The sequence below is a fragment of the Camelus ferus genome, chromosome 11 (assembly GCF_009834535.1).
Source record: "Camelus ferus isolate YT-003-E chromosome 11, BCGSAC_Cfer_1.0, whole genome shotgun sequence".
NCBI lineage: Eukaryota > Metazoa > Chordata > Mammalia > Artiodactyla > Camelidae > Camelus > Camelus ferus.
The window spans coordinates 985,162-1,006,395 of record NC_045706.1 but is presented as its reverse complement, the minus strand read 5'-3'; the positions used below and the strand labels follow the sequence as shown (position 1 = coordinate 1,006,395).

The following is a 21,234-nucleotide window of genomic DNA, read 5'->3' as shown; positions in this document are numbered from 1 at the left end:
GCCTGGGCAGCTCTGCCCAATTCCCCTTCCCAGGCTGCGTGTCCTGGGACCCCACCCTGCCCCCTTCCCACCCTGGGCCTGGGGCATCTCCGGGAGGATCTGTCAGTGGTCTGGGACTGGGGCTGAAGGCAGCCTCTGTTGGGCTCTGTCCCCCCACCCCGTCCCCCGTCCCACGTCCCACATCCATAGGCTCCCACAGAGAAGGGAGCTGGCTTCTGCCTGGCCATCATCCCTGGCCATCATCGGCCGAGTTAAGAAATGACCGTGGAGGAGGCAGGGAGGAGGGGAAACCAGGTAGGGCCTGGGCGCCCTGCTGGCCGGGAGGGAGCCCCATCCCTGGCCTGAGAGTGGCCCTGGTCTGCTGGGGCGAGCTCAGTGTCTCGTGGCTCTCCAGGACGCTCAGAACCCCAGGGAAGCTTCTGGCCCAGCTTCTCAGGTTGGAGGCACAGCCCCCCTGGGGCGGCCTTGTGGGGCCTTGGGTCTAGCCAGCCACGCAGTGACCAGGGCCGGCCTCCCTTCCTGCCCCGCCCTCGGAGGCATCCTGGCAGTGCCGGCCGATTTATTTTTAGCTCCGCCTGCCGCTAGCGTTGCCTTTCACCTCCAGATCAGAGGCCTGGGGCAGGCGGCCAGCGCCACTGACCCTGAGATTTACAGACTGGCGGGGCGTGGAGAGAGGCAGAGCAAGAGGGCTCCCTTCCTTCCCACTGCGGCTGGGGGCGGGGGGCCAGGCCTGGGGGTGGGGCTAAAGGAGCCGGAAGCAGGAGTCAGGGTTCAGAGTCCTCATTTTTCAGAGGAGGAAACTGAGGCTGAGGCCTAAGCCAGTGGGCAGGCCCCTCCTGGGGGTGTGGGTGGGGACAGGGTGGGGATGGGATGGGGTGGGGTTGGGGGGTGGGGTGCAGGGGTCTGGGGTGGGGGTGGGGTGGGGGTGGGGAGCCTCGATCAGCTCAGGCGGTAGTACAGAGTACCAGGACACGTTTTCCTCACTGTGTGGAGGCTGGAAGTCCAAGGCCAGGTGCCGGCTGGCCCAGTGCTCGGCGAGGCCCCTCCTGGCTCTTTCTCTCTGTGCGGCTGAGGGGGAGAGCCTGGTCTCCTCTGGGAGGACACCGATCCCATCCTGGGGTCTCACCCTCATGACCTCATCTAAACCGAGCCTCCCCGAGGGCTCATGTCCAGTCACCGTTGTGCTGGGGGTGTGCTGCGCCCTGTGGATTTTGTGGGTTTCTCAGCCGCGTGGTTGGAGGTTGTGGTGAGGGTGGACGCACCGTCTTCCTGGTGGAGGCAGGAATCCAGGGCCACAGACGCTCCAGCTCAGTTAGAACTCAGTGAGAGTAAAACGTCATTTCCCCGTCGGAGTTCACGGACCTGCTCGAGGGAAGAAACACCCGAAGCTGGTGCATCAGGAGAACATACGCCAACAGGAGTAGAAAACGTGTTTTCAAAACCTAATTTACGTGGTTTTTGGAATCTCCGTCCTCACAAGTAGCCCGGCCAGCTCAGGGCGGACTCGGTTACCTCACACAGACAGAAAATGGGTTAATTAGGAGAAGTTGCTCAGGCTTCACGCGGGAGCGTAATTAGCGCCCATTCTCACAGCAGGCACATGGCTGCATTTTAATGACCTTAGAGACGGAGGGCTGCTGCCCCAGCGCTGGGAGAGGCCTCAGGACAGCCCCCCTGCCGCTCCCAGGGCGCGGCCAGGGCACCGCCGTCACCTCCGTCCCCACCGTGTCCTCACGGCTCCTCCTGCGCCCTTGTGTGCAGGGCGCCTGGGATGAACCGGGCTGTGCCGACTCTTGAGTGCCGTGCAAGGATGAGCCCTGCAGAGCAGGCGCTCGGGGTCTCCACCCGGGCCCCCAACCCCAGCCCTCTCTGGCTCAGCGCAGCGTCCAACTGGCCTCTTGCTCGCCTGCCCCGCCCCCACCCCATTTTCTCCCCGACTTGTTTTGACCCCCTTCCTCCCCCGAGTCCCTAAGCTCAGACAGGCACCCTGTCCCCCAGCCACCATGGCCTGTCGAGCCCTCCTTCCCTGGAGGCCCAGGCAGGATTGGCTGGTGGGCCAAGGCAGGAGTCTTTCCCGAGCCGCTCCTCCGAGCGGGTGCTGGTGTGGGAGTGGGGAGGCCGGGCAGCCTGTCCGGAGCCCAAGGAGCAGCTGGGTCAGTCGGGCTGTGACTTGCATGTTGACCTGCGCCCCAGGGGCTCAGCCGCCGAGCAACCCCGTCCCTTCGGGGGTGGCTGCCACCCCTCCCCGTGGGGTCAGACTCTGGGCCTGTGGGGCAGGGTGTGCTGGCGACTCCCCAGTGGGAAGGCCAGGGGGCTGCTGCCCCTGCCCCTGCCCCGGCCTCTCACAGGCGGCCCTTCTGACGCCTGCCTGCCCCTCCCTGACGCTCCTGCCCTCCTCCTGCCCCAAAGGCAGGCCCTGGCACACACACTCCCACTCGCCACTTGTCCTGAGCCAGCCAGGCTCCCAGGGGAGGGGCCATCTGAGTCTGGGCGGAGTGGGGGGTTCCTACAGAGCCTCTGTGTCCGTGGGACCTTCCAGGGTGGTGTCTGCCTCGCTGGGCATTGTTCTCCCAGAGGGATGGGCTCCAGGGCGATTTGTCCTGGGCTATGTGGTCACAGCACAGGGTGAAGCTGCTCAGAGCCAGGCAGCCCACCTTTGACCAACCATGTGCCTTCCCGTCTGCCACCCCTGGGACCCCCCTCCTCCAGGAAGCCTTCTGGCCTGTCCACCCTCGCTCTCTCTACAGAGCTCAGGGGCCGGATCATGACCGGACCAGACATTCCCTCAGACTGATTCTGCCCCAGGTCCACGGAGAGGGGACAGGTGGAGGGGGCTGGGGCAAAGGGTCTGGGTGAGGGCAGGCAGCCAGTGCAGTAACCGAAGCAGTCCTGACGGGAACTGGCACCTGCTGTGCCCTCGTAGGCCTCCAGCCGGCGCCCACTTGTAGCTTGGGCTCTAGGCAGGCTCAGGGTGGGGCTTGTCTGGCACATGCTGGAGGCCCCTGAGACTCTGCAATGCCTTGCTGGTGACGGCGTTTCCTAGGAAACTGCAGCCAGCTGCTGGGCCGCCTGCCTGTGGGGGTGGGGGTGGCGGTGGGGGTGGGGCTGCGGCCGGTGCAGGCAGGGGACACCCAGCAGGAAGGAGTGTCCCTGTACGTGTGTGAGCGTGGGGGTGTGTTGTGTGTGTTGATGTGGGGATCTGTTTGGGAGTGTCTGTGTGAGCCTGTGTGATTGTGGGTCTTTGTGGGGCGTGTGTCTGAGTCCTGGGTCTGTGTCTGGGTGTCACGGAGGTGTCTATGTGGTGTGTGTACCTTGGGGTCTGGGTTTCAGGATGGCAGCCACTCCCATCAGTGCCAAGATGCCGTGTCAGCCAGCCGGGCTGCTCACCCCTCCCGCCTGCCTGGCGGAGGCCAGAGGCGCTGGGCCTTGGGACACTCCCATCGACAAAGAGCAGGGGGGCCTGCAGCGGTCACTGGGGCTGAGCCCAGGCCTGGCTCAGAGGAGGTGTGACCGGCTGATGGGGCAGGCGAGGCCAGGCCTGCTCTCAGCAGGAAGTGGCTGGTGCCTCCCGTTGCCCGGAGGGTCCTCAAAGCCCCCTGCCCGCAGCTTCCTGCTGGCCCCTCACTGTCCCTGCCCAGCCTCCCACTTGTCCTCCACTCACGTGCCCGTGGGCCCTGGTTGTGTGTGGCTGGACGTCTCTCAGGCTCTTGGCTCCTGCAGACCTTAAGACTCCATGTGCTCTGGGCCACCGTTGGGGGTCAAAGGCTGAGTTGTGGGCAGCATAGGGGTGCAGGTCATGGGGGCCTCAGAACACAGTGGGGACCAGGGTGTGCTCAGTGCCAGGCTCCTGGGGACCCCCTCCACCTGCATGTAAATTTCTGGGCCACACACAGTGCAGAAGGTCCTGGAGCCTGGGAGCCAGAGAGGAGGAAAGACAGTTGTGATTGTCCCCTGGGGACCGCAGGCCTGCTTCAGAGGTGGGGCACCCTGCTTTGTGTCTGTGGGTGGATGGGGACTGGCTGGGAGACCCAGGGACTTTGGTGGCCCCTGTTTCTGCCTAGGTGCAGGCCCTGGGGTGGGGGGCCCAGGAGGGGCAGGGCCAGGGTGGGGGCCGGTTCCTGGGTGGCACCAAGGACAGTCATCCTCAGGGCCTGCCAGCTGGGGCACAGCTGTCCCCGGTGGCCCTTTCCAGCCGCAGGACCATCCACAGAGGCTCAGTGACCCGCCCAGCCTGCCTACCTCCTTGTGGGGAGCCCGTTGTCCCTCCCTGGGGGACTGTGTGGCCCAAGGCAGGGCACAGTCTCACCTTGCCAGGAAACCTGGATGCTCCAGGCACCCTCAGAGCCTGCACCGTGTTCATTCACTCCTTCGTTTGTTCATTGTTCCTCCAGCCCCTGTGGGGCTCCAGGCTCCAGAGGACCAAAGTAGACCCCGAGCATCTGTGCCTCCTGCGCTCTCAGCTTCAGTTCTCGGCCTGACGGATGCTGCACCACAGACGCGTTGCTTTGCCCCCATGACCTGTGAGGGGAAGTGTGCCACGAAGAAGGAACCAGCCACCCAGGGGGAATCAGAGGGGCTTCCTGGAGGAGGCCATCTCCAGGCTGACTCTGAAGCAAGAGTAGGAGTTGGCTTGGGAGGCTAGAGTGAGACTTTCTGGATAGTTTGCACAGCCTGGTGCAGAGCGTGGTCCTCTTGGTCCTGCCCAGACATGGGGTCCTGTAGAAGGAAGTATGTGCAGGGGTGCTAGTGGAGGACACAGCAGAGCCATGGAGGTGAGCCGAGGAGAGGCACTCGGAAATACGGGGCCTGGTGCAGGCCCCAGAGATGTGCCAGTCTGGGCCTGGGGGGCTGGGGACCTGAGGATCTGAGGGGCTGGGGGGACTGTGGATATAGGGGGCTGAGGGGGCTGGGGACTAGGATCCTAGGGACCTGAGGATCTGGGGGCTGGGTTATTGGAGGCTTGGGGGGCTGGGGACTGAGAACCTGGGGGGCTAGAGACCTGGGGGTTGGGGGACTGGGGGGCTGGGGGACTGGAGGACTGGAGGACTGGGGGCCTGGGGATCTGGGGCCTGGGGGACTCAGGGGGCTGGGGACCTGGAGGACTGGGGGGCTGGGGGACTGTGGATCTGGGGGCTAGGGGACTGGGGACTGTCCCAGGCAGGTCTGCAGTGTGGGCTATTTAGAACCTTGGGGGGCTCCTTGGGGGATAATAGTGTAGGGACAGGCTGTCAGGCTGCTACTGGCAGGGGAAGGGGGCACAGGCTGAATAGGGCAGGTGAGGGCGGCTCACCCCCAGCCCAGGAGTGGAGCTGTCCAGAAAGCAGATGATCCCAGTGCCGCACGTTTGCCCTGAAGTTGGCCCGGGTGTGTGTCGGGGGGAGGGGCGGGGCTGGGCCCCAGAGGTTGCTGAAGCCCCGCAAGCACGTGGGGGCTTGGGGCCACTCTGTGACTGAGGCGTCTGCTCTCCCCTCCCTGGCCGGGCTCCGTGAGGAGCAGCCCGGCCAGGCGCCTGTCCTGCAGGCGCGTGGATGGACACAGAGCAGGGGCCAGGCCTGGGGGTGCACAGGCCCGGCCCCAGCCCACAGAGGCCCCCAGTGGGCCCTGACCCCCAGGGACAGGGAGCAGCGCCCTGAGGCCAGGCTGGGGCGCTCTGAGGGGCCCGCTGTGCTGTGAGCGCAGAGACGGGGGCCCCAGGGAGGCCCTTTGTAGAGCAGGGAGGTGGCCACCTCCCTGTGCCCAGCTCCCGGGGAGAAGGGGGCTGCGAGGTGGAGCGTGACGGGGAGGGGCTGGCAAAGAAGAGGCACCCTGTGACAGGTCGCTCAGGCAGCCCCTCTTCCCACTAGGCTGCCTGCCTCTGTTGGGCGGGCTCCCCCCACCCACGACCACCTCTCCCCCACCACTCTGCTCCCCATGGCGTGGTCCATCCCTGAGGGAGCTGCACACTGGTCCCAATAGATAGATTTTCCTCTTTGCTAATTGGAATCTGTCTACCTTAGAGGCAAATGAAAGAATTAAATATGCAGGATTTACAGTTAACGTTTTAAACAGGCACGCTTCCCCCCTTGAGCTAATGTTGATGAAGGACAAACAGGATGTCAGTGCACAGCCGACAGGGATGAATGATCACTGAGGCCTCCGTCCCTCCCAGAGCCTCCATCCGGGGGGCACGGCCGGGCCCTGGGCGCAGTGCCAGAGCGCCGGAGGGCGGCGGCGCCCCCACCCTGGCCGCCGGCCCCGCCCACCCGAGCCCCAGGCGCAGGAACCTAACCCCCAGCAGCAGCAGCGGAAATCAGTTCTCCCGCGGCGAGCCTTTCTGCAGGAAGGGAGACTGTCAGCCCTCGTCCAACGTGAGCATCGACCGGCTGGGGGAGAGGGAAGTGGTTCCGTTATGTAATTGTTCTTGAGTCTAATTTAGCACGGAGTCCTCTTGGGCTCCGAAGTGACAGCACCACCCTGGCTTTGATGGGGGAGACCGGGATGTGTTCGAGCTAACCCAGCCACCTTGGACACCGGGCCGGGCGCAGCAGCGCCAGCAAGCTGGGGGCGTTCAGGCCCCGCAACTCCGGCACCAGAGAGGCCAGGAGAGCGGAGGGGTCCCCTCCAGGGTCAGGGTGCTGGGCGGTGCCCAGGGGCAGGGCGGGGGGTGGAGGGCCCAGTCCTGGCTTGCTTGGCGTTCCAGCGTGGGTTCTGTGAGCAAGCTGGGAGGAGGCCCAGGTCCTTGCCCGCTCAGACGCAGGCCCCGGTTGCGTGCAGTTGGGGCGCTGGAGTAGGGAAGGGCCCAGTTGCTGTGATGGTGAACTTCACGTGTCAGCTGGGCTTTTCAGTCAAACGTGGGTCCAGATGTTGCTGTGAAGGTGTTGTTTCAGATGAGACGTAACTTCGGCAGTCAGCAGACTTTGAGGAAGAGGAATGCCCCCACACGGAAATGCACCCTTCCCATCTCTCCTCTCCTCACACACAGAGCACTTCTGACAGCAGACGTGCGGCCCCCCTCCTCCCCCAGCAATCCTCCGACAGCAGCTGGGTGTCCTACGGTGCAATTTAACTCTGACACCAACTCCGACCCCACAGGGTGAGGGCTCGGGCCGACGAGACTGCCCCTACTCCGGACGCCAGTCACCTGCAGCTTCTGCCTGACTTGGCTGCACATCGGGGGACCCCTAAGCCATCGGCTGGAAGAGCTGCCAGAGCTCAGGGAAGCGCTCAGCTCCATCGACCCTGTGTTATATGGAAAAGGACACAGATGAACAGCCAGATGCGGCACACAGGGTGAGGTCCGGGGGTCCCGCGTGCAGGAGCTCCTGTCCCTGGGGAGCTGGGGTGCGTCACCTTCCCAGTACGTGGATGTGCTCACCAACCTGCAGCCTCTCTAGAGCCTGACCTTTAGAGACTTTTACGGCGGCTTCATCACGTAGGCATGACTCGCCCCTAAGTCAGTCTCCAGCCCCTCTCGCCTTCCCAGAGCATGCTGGGGTGAGGCTGAAAGTTTCAGGTCCTAATCACAACTCGGTCTTTCTGGTGACCAACCCCACCCAGGAGCCCACCCGGAGTCACCTCATTAGAACAAAAGACACTCCTGTCACCCAGGAAGTTCCAAGGGATTGAGGAGCGCTGTGTCAGGGACTGGGGGTAGAGGCTGGTATACATTTTTTCCTGTTATTTCACACCCTCCAACCTGTGGTGGGCCTCATCCAATCAGTTGCAGGACGTAGGAGAAAAAATCTGAAATTCCCCAAGGACGAAGGGATTCTGCCTTCACACATAAACTCTTCCCTGGGTCTGCCGACCGCCGGCCTGCCCTGCAGACTTCAGACTTGCCGAGCCCCCACAAAGTGTGAGCCAAGTCCTTAAAATAAATGTCTTCCTCCCTCTCCCCTACTCCCCCCGACTCCACGCACACACGTCCCAGCGGTTCTGTTTCTCTGGAGAATCCTGACCAGCAGGTGGCCCAGCAGTGATGCTAGAGGTGGGGGATTCTGCTGTGAGAAGGGGCAGAGCCCACAGACACCCCAGCCCACCCCTCGGGGCTGCCACCTCCCTGGGCCCGCTGGTCCTCCATCCTGGATCTGGTTCACAGGAGCTGCAGCTTGGGGTCAAGAGACTGCCAGCCCCAGTGCTGGGTGGGGACCAAGGGCAGGCAGAGGGGCACGGGGGCAATTAACAGGCTACTCAGTTAGACTTGAATTTCAGATAAACAATGAATGAAACAGGCTTATACTACAATTATTCATTTTATACTACAGTTATTCATTGTCGATCAGAAATTCAAATTTTACTTTGCTTTAACTTTGATTTTTTAATTTGCTAGCCCCGCCCACCCTAGGTGGGAGGCTCAGGTGGGCACAGGGCAGCCCCTATGCCACGTGAGGGTCCAGCTGGCCTGGTCCACACTGCACTGCCCCCAGGCCCCCTGCTCTGGCCCGTCTCCCAGGAAGGGACTCCCAGCACTGAGGCCTCTCTGTAGAGGGGCTAGAACCCGTCCCCCCGAGGGTCTTCCCAGCACGAGGGGCCGTGCTGCAGGCGGGGGCTGGACTGAGGGTGCAGCTGGGACCTTTTAGAAGCCACCGACACAGTCACACACAGTGACCACCAAGCCCCTGCCAACAGGACAGACGAGGGGAGACCCCGCCTGCCCAGCGGCCGCGTCACAGCCCGCTGCTGCACCCAAGGACAGTCAGCCGGGCCGGGAAGACTCCACCGACTCCAGCCGCCAGGACCCGGCAGGGACGCCTTTCCATGTACCTCTGGGTGGCCCGCTCAGTTCCGACTGTAACCCACCCCGGTCGTTTCCTAGTCCTGGGCTCACCGAGTACAGAGAGCGGCAGAGCATGACCCCGATCAGCCTCCTGACCCCTTGGGCCCACCCTGGAAGCAGGCATGTGGCCTCGGCGTTCAGAGCCTGGGGCCCCATCAGCGTCCCATCCTCCCAGGTTCAGGGGGCCGGAGGAGGGGGCGTCCCTCATCAGCTGCCTCTTTTCTGAGGCTGGGGCCGTGGGTCACAAGTGCAGGCAAACAACAGCGTCCGTTCCTGGAGATGCAGGTGCCCAGCCCTGCTCAGACCTGGCCCGCCGGCTGGGTTTTCACACCCCTTCCTTGCTCTGCTCTGACTATAAAAATTACAGCCATTCATCCTACATTATTAAGAAAATGTGGAAAAAATGTTAGAGAACAAAATTAAAATTACCCATAATCACACCCAACAGAGATGATCACAGCTGCCTCTTTGGTGTCTTTCTTTAAGAGGGATGTGCATGTGTGTGCACTCCTAGACACACACATGCACACACACACGGATACACATGCACACGTGTGCACACAGAGGTACAGACACACCCACAGACACACCCACCCAGAGCCGCTGAGGGAATTCTGTGCACAGCATCATTTCGTTCACATTTTTCATGCATTAAAATTTGTTCAGAAACAACAGGGTTTGAACGGCCTGTGGAGGGCTCGTGTAATGAACTCCCTGCGCCTGAGTTCGGCTGTGCCATTCATCTCCGTGCTCTTGTGGCTGCGAACCACCCCTGACAGGCACGTCTGCCTTTGTCTGAAGAGGCCCCGCTCCCTGGAGGGTCTCCTGAGGGCGTTAGTGGATCCACACCTGAGGACACCTTTAAGGTTCTTGGCGTGAAAAACCATGCAGCCCTTTTCAAAAAAACAGATGGTTTGGAGACGGTCTGGAAGGAAACATTTTAAGGGGAAATTTGACACAAAATTTTAAATAAATGGTGGATGTGCGGTGTTGGGATTAAAACCACGGCCTTTCCTTGCCTTTTTGCAACACTGAGGGTGGCGCGTGCCCACTGCTGCCACAGGCTTTGGCCAGGACCAGGCCTCTGAGCCCCCGTCCTGCTGCGGAGGACGGACGACCTGGAGGCTTGGGGGCTGGGCTGGCCGAGCCGCTAGGGGTGCCCGCCGTCCCCACCACCCACCACCTCACACCCGCTCCTACATCTGCACGGAGACGTGTGCCTCCAGGCCCTGGGCGACACTGAACCCCACTGCGGGGCCTTGCGAGCTGTTTACCAGGCCGCCTGCGGCTGGACGCTTGGCTTCTCCTCAGGTGTGGGCTGCGCGCGTGGGTCCGGCCGCAGCTGGGTGGGGAGGGGCCCTGCGGGCGGGGCTCTGCCAGACGCTGCTCGGGATGGTGGTAGCACTTGACCCTGACGGCCCCCATTCCCCGCGCTGGGAGGGGTGCGCGCCGCCTGCAGGGTGTGCGCCTGAGTGTGTGCTTCCCAGGAAGCAACACTGGCAAAGTCGGGGTGCCAGGGGCTTTGGGGGGACGTGCCTGTGGGAGAGGGACTGGGACCTCGGACCCGGCAGTCTCCGCCAAACCAGCCAGGCCACGGCCCCTGGCGGGCGGGGCCGTGCGCATCCGCGTGCATGGGGACCCTCCTCTGAGGCTCACCTCTACCTGCTTGATTATCTTGTTTCCTGGAAGCTGCTGTCTCGTCCTTGGTGGAGGCCAAGTCTGAGGAGGAACAGGGAGGCCCTGGACTGCAGCGTGGGGACAGCATGGGGACAAGGCAGGGATGAGGGTAGGGCCCGGGGGCCACGTGGGCTGCCTGTGAGCTGGCCCAGGGGCCCAGGCACCTCAGGCCTGACCCTTGGCGATGCTCAGGCCAGGAGTTGATTTTCTAAACTGTGTCAGCGAGACCTTTTGTACTAAGCCCCCCAAACCAGCAGCAGTGAGGCCCCCAGGAGCAGGGCGGAGCCAGAACGGGGAGGGCCCTGAGGCGGAGACCTGCGTGGACTGGGCCGCTGGTACGGAGATGCGGGTCAGCGGCAGGAAGCCGCCCCGCAGTGGGGGCTCTGGGCACAGCAAGGTGAGCTTCATGTACCTTCAAGGCCTCCGTCCTGTTCTCAGAATCCTGGGGATGCCGTAGTCTTATTTTTAACTCTTACGAGTGGGCTTAGTTGCGCTGTAAGTCACACACCATGCAGTTCACCCATCTGAAGCGTACAGCTTGGTGGTAAAGCCACTGCAACCGTCACCGCAGTCCACGCCGGAGCAGGGTCGTCACGTCAAGCAGGGACTCCGTGTCCCTGACTGTGTCCCCTGCCTCCCCCAGCCCAAGTGCCCAGCAGCTGCTAATCTGCTTTCTGTCTCTATAGATTCACTTTTTCTGGACTTTTCCTGTGAATGGAATCGTGTAATTTGTGGACTTCTGCATCTGGCTTCTTTCACTCGGCGTAACGTTTTCAAGGTTCACCTGTGCAGCAGCGTGTAGCGCAATCCATTCCTCTGATGGCTGAGTAAGACCCACTGTGCGGACGGGCCGCGTTTTGTTTATCTTCACCCACTGGTGGGCCTGTAACTGGTTTTCCACCCTTTGGCTCCTGTGACTAACCCAGCCCTGATCATTTGTGCTCAATTTCAGTGTGAGACGTAGTAAAAAAACCACGGTGGGAAGGGATAAATTGGGAGTGCGAGATTGCAGATACTAACTACTACTATATATAAAGCAGATAAGAAGACAAAATTCTTCTGTATAGCACAAGGCGCTATATTCAGTACCTTATAGTAACCTATGAAGACAAAGAACACAAAGATGAATCTACGTGTGTGTGCACAACTGACGCCTGATACGGAACACCAGAAACTGACACGTTTCCGTAGGTTTCCCTCCTCTCGGGCATGTACCCAGGAGTGGACTCACAGGGTCACAGGCTGACTCTGCCAGGCTCTGCTCCAAAGTGGCGGCACCATCTTGCACTCCCAGCAGCCGTGGGGAGGGTTCCGAGGACCGCACCTCTGCTAGCACCCACTACCCCTGTCTTTTCAGTTCTAGCCAGCCCAGTGTGTGTCAGGTGGTCCCCACGGCTCTTGGGGCTTACTGCGCGAAAAGGTGAAGCAGGTAAGTGTCCAACAATGCTGTGCACAACAATGTGCACAGCACATACCACACGCGTGAACTCTGGGAAACGTGAGCAATTAAGATCATGAAACTATTGCAAAACTTGGAGGCAGAAACAGTTAAAAACGAAACTGGCGAAAACCTCTAGTTCTCTTGATCCTGTATTTTTAAAGCTTCTTTTTCTTTTTTTTTTTAAGACATTTAATTTTAGGTTAACATGAATTAATACACAAGGAAGGCTCAGAACGGTTCCTCTGCATCGATACTGGTGTTGCTTTTGTGATTTTTCGTGTGTGTGATTATTTTCTCAGTCAGAAAAGGAAGTACAGTTCTCGTCTTCTGAAGTACAGTCAGTTACACTGTGTCCATTTCTGGTACACAGCCTCATGTTTCAGTCATACGTACACATACATATATTCCTTTTCATATTCTTTCTCATTATAAGTTACTACAATATATTGAATAAAGTTCCCTGTGCTGTTCAGAAGAAACTTGTTTATCTATTTTATATATAGTAGTTAATATTTACAAATATTGAATTTCCAATTTATTCCTTCCCACCCCCTTTCCCCCCTGGTAACCATATGTTTGTTTTCTATGTCTGTGAGTCTGTTTCTGTTTTGTAGATAAGTTCATTAGTATCTTCTTTTTCCTTCCTTTTCCTTTCTTTCTTTTTTTTTTTTTTTAAGATTCCACATATGAGTGATGTCATATGGTACTTGTCTTTCTCTTTATGGCTCACTTCACTTAGAATGACAATCTCCAGGTCTATCCATGTTGCTGCAAATGGCATTGTTTCATTCTTTTTTATGGCTGAGTAATATTCCATTGTATAAATATACCACAGCGTCTTTCTCCAGTCATCCCTCCATGGACACCATGATTGCTTCCATGTCTTGGCTGTCGTAAATAGTGCTGCTCTGAACCCGGGGGTGCATGTATCTTTTTGAGCGAAGTGTTTTTGTTTGCTTTGGATAAATACCCAGGAGTGGCGTTGCTGGATCGTATGGTAAGTCTATTTTCAATTTTTTGAGGAACCTCCATACTGCTCCCCATAGTGGCTGCACCAGTTTACACCCCCACCAACAGTGCCCAATGGTTGGCTTCCCTTTTCTCCGCATCCTCGCCAACACTTGTTATTTCTTGTTTGTTTGGCTAATAGCCACTCTGGCAGGTGTGAGGTGATCTGTTGTTGTGGTTTTGATTTGCATTTCCCTGATGATTAGTGAGGCTCGTATGTGCCTGTTGGCCATCTGGATGTCGTCTTTGGAGAAATGTCTGTTTAGATCTTCTGCCCACTTTTTAATCAACTGGTTTTTTTTGCTTTTGAATTGTATTTGAGTTCTTCACGCATTTTGGGTATTAACCACTTACCAGATACATGATTTGCAAAAGTTTTCTCTCCTTCAGTAGCTGCCTGTCCGTTTTGTTCACGGTTTCCTTTGCTGTGCAGCAGCTTCTTAGTTTGATGTAGGCCCATTTATTTATTCTCACTTTTGTTGCCTTTGCATTTGGTCTCAGATCCAAAAAATCATCACCAAAACCGATGGCAGGAACTATACTGCCTACGTTTTCTTCCAGGAGATCTATGGCTTCGGGCCTTACATTCGGGTCTTTAATCCATTTTGAGTTAGTTTTCGTGTGTGCTGTAAGACAGGGTCTGGTCTCAGTCTTTGGCACATGGCAGTCCAGTTTTCCCAACACTGTTTATTGAAGAGACCGTCCCTTCCCCACTGCGTTCTTGGCTCCTTCATCGTGCATTAGTAGACCGTATGTGTGTGGGCTTATTTCTGGGCTCCCTTCTCATCCCTGGATCTGTGTGTCTGGCTTTGTGCTAGCACCACACCATTTTGATTCCTGTAGCCACGCCACATCATGGCACTACGTTAATACAGACTGAAGTCGGGAGATGCGATGATGCCTCCGGCTTTGTTCTCTTTTTCCTCAAGGTTCCTTTTGCTATTTGGGTTTTTGGTGGTTCCATACAGTCTTAGGGTTATTTGTCCTACTTCTGTGAAAAATGCCATTGGAATTTTGGCGGAGACTGCCCTGAACCTGTGGCTTGCTTTGGGTCGGGTGGGCATTTCAGCAATATTGATTCTTCCAATCCATGAGCACGGAATATCTTTCTATTTATTTGTGTCTGCTTCAATTTCTTTCACTAATGTTTTGTAGTTGTCAGTATTAATGTCTCTCACCTCGTTGGTTAAACTTATTCCTAGATATTTTATTCTTTCTGGTGCCGCTGTAAGTAGGCCTGTTCTCTTTGTTTCTCTCTCTGATAGTTGCTAGTGTGCAGAAGGCAGCAGACTGCTGTGCATTGATTTTGTTTCCTGCAACTGCACCGAGTTTGCCTGTTCTGATGACTGTTTGATGGAATCTGTAGAGTTTCATGTCATCTGCAAATAGGGACAGTTTACTTCTTTTTTTTTCTAATCTGGATCCGTTTTACTTCTTGTTCTCGCCTAATGTCTCCGACTGGAATTTCCAATACCGTTTTGAATAAAGGTGGTGAGAGTGGGCATGCTCGTCTGGGTCCATATATTCTAAGTTCGTTTTCATATTATTACAGAACAAATCTACGACTTTTGAAGAAAACTCACAAAACATCACGTCCTAAACCACTTCCAGGCTGTCACACGCCCTGAGGCAATTCCGTTAACCTGGACTCATCTTCTCAGAAACGTCTGGAGGTGCCGGTGCACGCCCGTGTGTATAGGTGGGCGTGTGTTTTTAACCAGAGCGAGCTCTTGGGACATGTTACAGAGTGTGTTCCAGCCACGTGCTGAACCAGCCCCCAAAGGTTGAGTTTTATCTGCTTTCCAGATGTCTCCCTTACCAACAGCAGGAGGGGCTGGTAAAAGAGGAGAGGAAAAGAGAGCAAAAAGTGGGGAACTCAGGGTCTTTTAGAGACACTGAAGGATGTGTTTACAAAACAAGTGACCTGGCACCAGAAAATGGGGTGGGGGAGTGGACGTGATGGCCCTGTGTGTGGTTGGATACGTCCATAATAAAATGCTTCGAAAGTATGGAAGGACACCGGAAAAATCAGAAAAAAATGGAATAAAATGCGCGGGGGTGTCAGAGGTGGCTCTGGGAGCCTGAGCCAGGTGGGGCCGGAGGGCCCCTTTGCAGCAGCGCTCTCCCAGGCCCACTTGTGCCCCTGGGCGGGCAGGAGAGGGGACCTCCCTCAGGCCCTGGTGGGGGGTGGCGCTGTTGTTTTGTGCTAATGCAAAAATCATTCGCAAGGATCAGCAATGAGTTAGCGCTCTCACGGGACTTTGATTTTTAAATGAATATTTATGAGCTGTTGCCAAGCTCAGCTGGGCAAGTGTGGGTGTCTCGGAGTCTGGGGGTTCCTGATTCTGAGCTGAATGATGAAGGCTGGTTACCCTCCCTGAGCTCCAGGAGGGGCTGGCCACGTCGGGCCCTTCCGTCCTGTCCTGCTGCTGCAGGGCCGCCCCCACCCCTGCCCCTCTGTCTCCCGCCTCCGTGCCTCAGCCCTCCGTTCTTTTGAAGAATTAACTGCTCCCTCCTTTGTGCTTGGCTCCCCACTGCCTGGGATTCTCCAGGGGAGGCACGAATTCTCCATCCCCCACTTCCTCTCCCAGAACACCAGGCCCTCCCCAGTGTCATCGGCGGCCCCTCCCCATTATCAGTTGTGGCCCCTCCCCAGTGTCATCTGTGGCACAGCACAGAAGACCCTGCCCAGTGTTTAAAGGGAGGCCCAGCAGGCGAGAAGGAGACTTCGGTATGAAAGGGAAGGTTCAGAACTGGCCGTAGCGGGTCTCCTCCGAGTGATAAAGTGGCTGAGGTTTGGAGTCTGTTCCCACAGAGACGTGCCCAAGGCCCCCCAGAATCCCAGAAGCAGTGGGCGGGCCCGGGGGACATAGGGAAAGAATCCTGGCTCCAGGGGCCCCAGGCGGAGGCGGGTGCCCTGCTTTCAGTTTGTGTCAGGGGTTCTCTGCTGTGCATCAGTCCTGCTGACAGAGGCTGGCTGTGAGCGGGGTCGGGGCTGTGCCCACAGTGAGGGGCTGTGTGGCAGGAGGTCCAGCAGTTTCCCTGGAGAGGCCCGAGGCTGAGGTCCCTAGTTGGTGAGCTGCTGTGATGGGTGGTCCCTCCTGGGCAAGGCCGGCCTTGAGGGGACAGACAGCCGAGACACCACAGCACCAGGCCGGCCGCGCTGCCCCCTGCAGGCTGGCGGTCCATGGACACAAGGCCCAACACTGCCCAGCAGCTCCCAGCCCCTCCTGCCTCCATCCCCTCCGCTCTGGACCCCTCCGGCTGCCAGCTTGGTGGGCTCACAGGGGGTGGAGCCTCAGGAAGGTACTTTCTGGTCAGGAGGACAGGGTCCAGGTTCTAGTCGGTCCGGGAGCCCAGGCAGCAAAGCGAGGGTGGGCAGAAGGTGGGATCCCGAGGGCCAGCTCTGGGCCACTCCATCCTGCCCCTCTGCCCCCAGGAAGAAGCCTGGTTGGGTTGGGGGTGGAGGTGGGGGTGGGCAGGGCCCCACACTTAATCAGACGCTGAGGAAGCCTCAGGTGCAGAGTGTTCAGGAAGCAAGGAGGCCGTGGGAGGGCTCCCAGACTGACGGACTTGCTGACTCACAGCGGGAGAGACCAGAGGAAGTGCCTTGGAGGAGCTGGGGGAGGGGGAGGGGAGGGGCGGGGGGGGTGGGGGAGGGCCAAGGCTGGGTGCCCAGGACCACCCTGACTAGGCCCTCAGTGGTCACTGCAGGTCACAGCCACGTGTCAGGACAGGGGGCCCAGAAGAGCTGCTGGGGGAGGGGGTCAAATGGATGGGGACCCCTCAGGGCTGGGACTTCCTGGGAGGTCTTCCTGCCTCCGGCTTTGAACCTGCTGGTCAGCAGTCAGGTCAGCAGTCAGCGGGAAGGGTCCGGAGGGTCTGTGGCCCTGGGCGGTCTCTCAGGGGCGGTGCTGTCAGGCGGGCCCTCAGAGTGACCCAGTGGCCCAGAGGTCTACCCGCCTCCCCCAGGGCTCCTGGGTGGAGGCCACCTGGCTGGCTCCTCAGGCCTTGGGCAGATCTAGGTGGGCCTGGCACAGGTGGGGGTGTGTGCGGTAAGTAGTGAGTGTGAGCATGAAGGCGGGTGTGAGTCATGGTGAGTGTGTGGGAGCTCGGGATCCAGCAGAGCCCAGGTCTGGGGTGTCCCCCGCCCCCCTGCCCCTCCTCTGTCCTGACCATCCCAGGACCCACCTCCTGTTCTAACACTGACCTCAGACGAGAAGCCCGCCCCTGACCTTCCTTCTCCTTGGCGGCCCTGCCCCCTCCCTGTGGGCCCCCCCGCAGCCCCCCCCGCACCCCGCCATGACTACACACCCAGCACACCCTGCGGCCAGGGCCTGGGTGAGGTCATCTTAGCAGGGTGGCTGGAAAAGCCGGTTCTATGGGGCCACCTGACCCCAGCTGGCCTGTGCTATCAGGTGGATCCTAGGGTCCAGAAACGTGGAGCTGGGGCTGAGCCGTGAGCCTGAGAGGCTGGGCTGGGCGGGGCTGCCCGAGGAGGCAGAGGAGGCCTCCTCCAGCCCCCGAGGGACTAAGAGTGACTGCTCTGTGCTGAGCCCCATTGGCCCCGGGCAGGACAGGCTCCCAGAGACTCCTCAGACCCTGGAGAAGGGGAGGGCAGTGCAGGGCGGGGGAGGTCTGGGGTCCTGGGTCCCCGGGAAGGGCCCCCTTGTCTTTGGGAGAAGGCTAATGGCTACTCTGGCAGAGGCAGGAAAAAAAATCACCGGTCAAATTCCTAATTAAAATGCAGCTTAAGCGATGGCTCTGTGCTGGGAGAACCAGTGAAAACCGGGGGCACAACCTGGGTAACAAGGCTGTCCCCCACCCCACCCCGCTTCCCACACAGCAGAGCACCCCCAGGAGCCGGAGCCTGGTGTTGTGCTGGGACAGGCACCACTAACTGCCCTCCTCGGGGGCGCCCCTCCCTCCGAGGTCCCCCAGCCCCCCAGCCCTGCCCAGCAGGGAGGCCCCCCCAGCTGTCTGGGCCCAAAGCTCCCCTGGGAACTCAGGGCCTTGTCTTATGCTTTCTGTGTTTTAACTAAATTACAATTTTTAATGAAATAAAGTATTGTAAAAGCTGCTGGTTATAGAAAGCGTGAAAGCACAAAAAGGCATCTCCATCTGGGGGAGAAATGGGGACGGGAGCGTGTTGGGGGGGCGGGAGGAGGGGGAGGCCGTGGGAGGCTCGTCTCTCCCCAGAGTCCAGCCCCCATGTGCTCAGACCAACCTGCAGGAGGCTCCGACAGGCCTGTGACCCTCGTGACAGTGAAGGCCCGTCTCCATGCAGGGCCAGTCAGCGGCTGAAAGGGGGGCCCACCTGGGCCTCCATGAGGACAGGTGAGGACTGGTGGGGTCAGGTGGGGTCAGGTGGGTTGGGGTGGCCGCACCGTGGGTGGGGATGCTGGGCTGCAGCCCCAGGGGGGCATGGCCTGCATGGTGGGTGTCCCCCGCCCCAGCCTCTGTGTGACACGTGTATGGGGCAGCATCCTGCCGTGTGGACCCCCTCTTTAAGCTGTCTATAATCAGCCATCTTTGAAACGTTCCCGTTCGGAGCTATGCTGACCCAGCCGACGTGCCCAAGGCAGGTGAGTGCATGTCCCAGGTGCCCCGGGATGCTGGGGCACGCACAGGTGTGCTCAGGGGGTTGGGGAGGCAAGTCCTACCCCGGCGCTGGGCTCCTCGCAGTAGGCGGCCCCTCTGCTGGGGAGCTCCTGAGTGGGTGGGCCAGATGGCAGCCCCAGTGTCCACCCAGCGTCCACATGCAGGCTGTGACCTTGAGCAGGAGACTGCCGCCCAGCTCACGACCTGGCTGGGGCCTGGCAGGGAGCTCAGCCAGCTCCTTCCGTAGGCCTCTCCCTGTACCCAGTTGCTCCCCAAACCCCAGCCCAGTTTTCCTGGCCCATTCAGCCTCCCCTATGGGCCCTGGACCACTGGAAGTTCTGAAAGTTAGGGGCGGTGCGAGGGGAGCCCCCAGCCCTCCCTTGGGTCCGAAGTGGGTATGTGAGGTTTCCAGGGAGGCCTTCGGTGAAGGGAGAGTGGGGGCCAGGACGGGTCCCCTGGGAGCCACTGAGAGGGTTCATGCCCTCACACCACCCCAGACCTGGAGTCCCTGCCAGCTCCTCTCCCCTCCCCAAGCCCCCTTCTCCCTGCATCTCCTCGGCCTCTCCCCAGATAGCGGCTGTGAAGCAGCCTGGGCCCTCCTGTCCCAAGAGGCAGAGCTGGGTGGGCAGGAATGTGCCCCGCTGAGCCCTGACTTTGGCCCATTGGTTGCTGTGCCTGGACCTGGGGGAGGACCAGCCCCTGGCCAGGACAGTCACCTCACCACCACCACCTGAGGTCTCGGCGCTGTCTCTGCAGGCGAGTAAGCCTTTCTGTGGGGAAGAATGTGCACCTGGCTCCTTGGAGACAGCCACGGAGGGGCCGCTGGAGGGTCCAGCCCCGGCCGGGCGGGAGCGTGGCCATCCTCCGTCCCTGGGCCTCAGTTTCCTCTCCTTTACACTGGTGAGTGAGGATGAGGGGAGTGCCTTCAGGGAGCTGACAGCAAGGACTACCCCCAGCTTTCCTGGGAACCCCCCGTCTCAGGGCCGCGGTGCCCCCACACAGGCCGCTGCCCCACCTCCCCTCTCCCAGCGGCCCCTGCCCACCAGAGCCCCCAGGCCTCTGCCCTCACCAGTTCCGACGGGGTCCATTCCAGCGCCCTGTCCTGGGACAGCACAGAGGTCTGTTCTTCACGTTTACGGTCTCCAGTTCTGTGACTGGACTTCTCAGAAGCCACAGGATGGCATGTTGACAGATGTGAGTGAGCGCACGTGCATGTGTGTGTGTGCGCGGGGGGCGTGTGCACGGAGTATGCATGTGCGTGCGTGTGGGAACGCGGGAGTTAAGACCAGAAAGCCCTGTTTGGGCTCCTGCTGGAGGAGCAGCGGGGCTCCGCCCCACGGAGGCCGAGACTGTGGGAGCCTGGGAGAGACGGGGCCTGGGAGGCCCTGGCTTCCAGGGGAGACGCTCGAGTTCAACAAAGAGCGGAGTCTGGGGGCCAGGGGTCCAAGAGGCACCGACAGGGCTGGTCCTGGAGCAGCAGGGGTGGGGGCCCCAGCCAAACGCCATCCCCTGGGAGAGGCCCCCCTCGGTGACCGCCCACTGTGGGCGACCTCCGCCTGGCGGGCCCGCCAGCCCCGCCCGACAGGGCAGGGAGAGAAGCTCACAGTGCCTCAGAAGGAACGCCCTCCCGGAGACCGGCCCGAGGGGAGCTGCCGGGCGCCCGGCGGAGGGCTGGGCCCGCGGGCGCTCAGGGCAGTGTGGGAGGGAGGGGCGGAGGAGGGCAGGCCCCGCGTGGCGCCTGTGCCATGGGGGAAGTTGCTGGGGGTTCACTGGCCGGGGGGGGATGTTGGGAGAGGAAGGGGGTGTCCCTTGGAGGAATGGGCCGCCAGCCTCGCCCCAGGTGTGCCTGGGCCGCTGGGACCCCGGGGACTGTTGTGTGGCAGGGGCAGGGTGAGCTGCAGCCATTGGCAGAAACTGAGCCCAGTGAGGGCCGTGGGCAGGAGGGCTTGCAGAGCCCAGGCCCTCCTGGCACAGGCACGAGCTGCACGCAGAGGGCGGTCCTCAGAGTGGCCACCAGAGCCGCCTGGCCCCGGGAGGCGGGTGGGAGCCGCCATCAGAGCCCAGGTGAAGGTGCCGGCAGGGCTCCCGCCCCGGAGGGAGGCTCATGGGACGGGCCAGCCTAGCTCTGGGGCCCCTGCCGCCCGCTGGGCACCAGCAACCTGGCCCTGCCGTCTCTGGGGGTCCACAGTGCCACAGAGAGACTTGGGGCCTTTTCTGGCCATGCTGCGGAAGACACAGCCACCAGCAAGCATGCAGCCTGGTCGGGGTGCCCTGCCCTCAGGCGTCCACGCTGCCCGCGGCCAGGGCCCCTCCTTCACCTGCACCAGCCCCCAGGCCCCATCAGGCCGGGCCTCCAGGACTGAGGCCTGACCCCTCCATCCGTGTGGAGTTGCCTCCAGCCTTGCTGGGGCCGGGCCCGACCTAGGAGCCTCGGCATTTGAGCACCCCTTGGACTGGGCAGCCCAAGGCAGCTGTGCCGAGCTCACGGTCCACCTGGGGCTCGGGCCCGGGGGTTCCGGGCAGGTGGGGAGGGCTGGGCTGTCTGGCTTTGCCTGGCCACTTCAGGCAGCCAAACCTGGGCCAAGGACCCACCAACCGCTCCCTGCCTTGGTTTCCCCGTCTGGGCCCTGAGTGTGCAGGGGACCCAGGCTGTGTGCAGCCCGCAAACAGCAGACCCCCAACCCACCTCAAAGCCGCGTGAGCCCCTGCTCTTTCACAGGGGACCCGGCCTCCAGCCCCGCAGGGACTTCCC

At 60.4% G+C, this 21,234-nt stretch overlaps 1 protein-coding gene and 1 long non-coding RNA gene across 5 annotated transcripts; one reads left to right on the top strand and one right to left on the bottom strand.

The window, feature by feature from the left end:
* Positions 1–4,292: 4,292 nt before the first annotated feature.
* Positions 4,293–20,510, bottom strand: LOC116666893 (translation initiation factor IF-2-like). 4 transcript variants are annotated; one of them, XM_032490612.1, is made up of 2 exons: positions 19,552–20,510; positions 4,293–4,518 (listed from the first exon to the last, which is right to left on the bottom strand). In XM_032490612.1, exons 1-2 carry the CDS (start codon positions 20,385–20,387, stop codon positions 4,377–4,379), a joined length of 978 nt encoding a protein of 325 aa, XP_032346503.1. In that variant the 5' UTR covers positions 20,388–20,510; the 3' UTR covers positions 4,293–4,376. The 4 variants fall into 4 exon arrangements, 1 of the variants encoding a protein (XP_032346503.1); XR_004323700.1 differs by lacking the exon at positions 4,293–4,518 and adding an exon at positions 6,026–7,218; XR_004323699.1 differs by lacking the exon at positions 4,293–4,518 and adding an exon at positions 13,170–14,715.
* Positions 5,165–9,212, top strand: LOC116666894. The gene is made up of 2 exons (XR_004323702.1): positions 5,165–6,347; positions 7,072–9,212. It is a non-coding gene; the product is annotated as an uncharacterized LOC116666894 (long non-coding RNA).
* Positions 20,511–21,234: the final 724 nt, after the last annotated feature.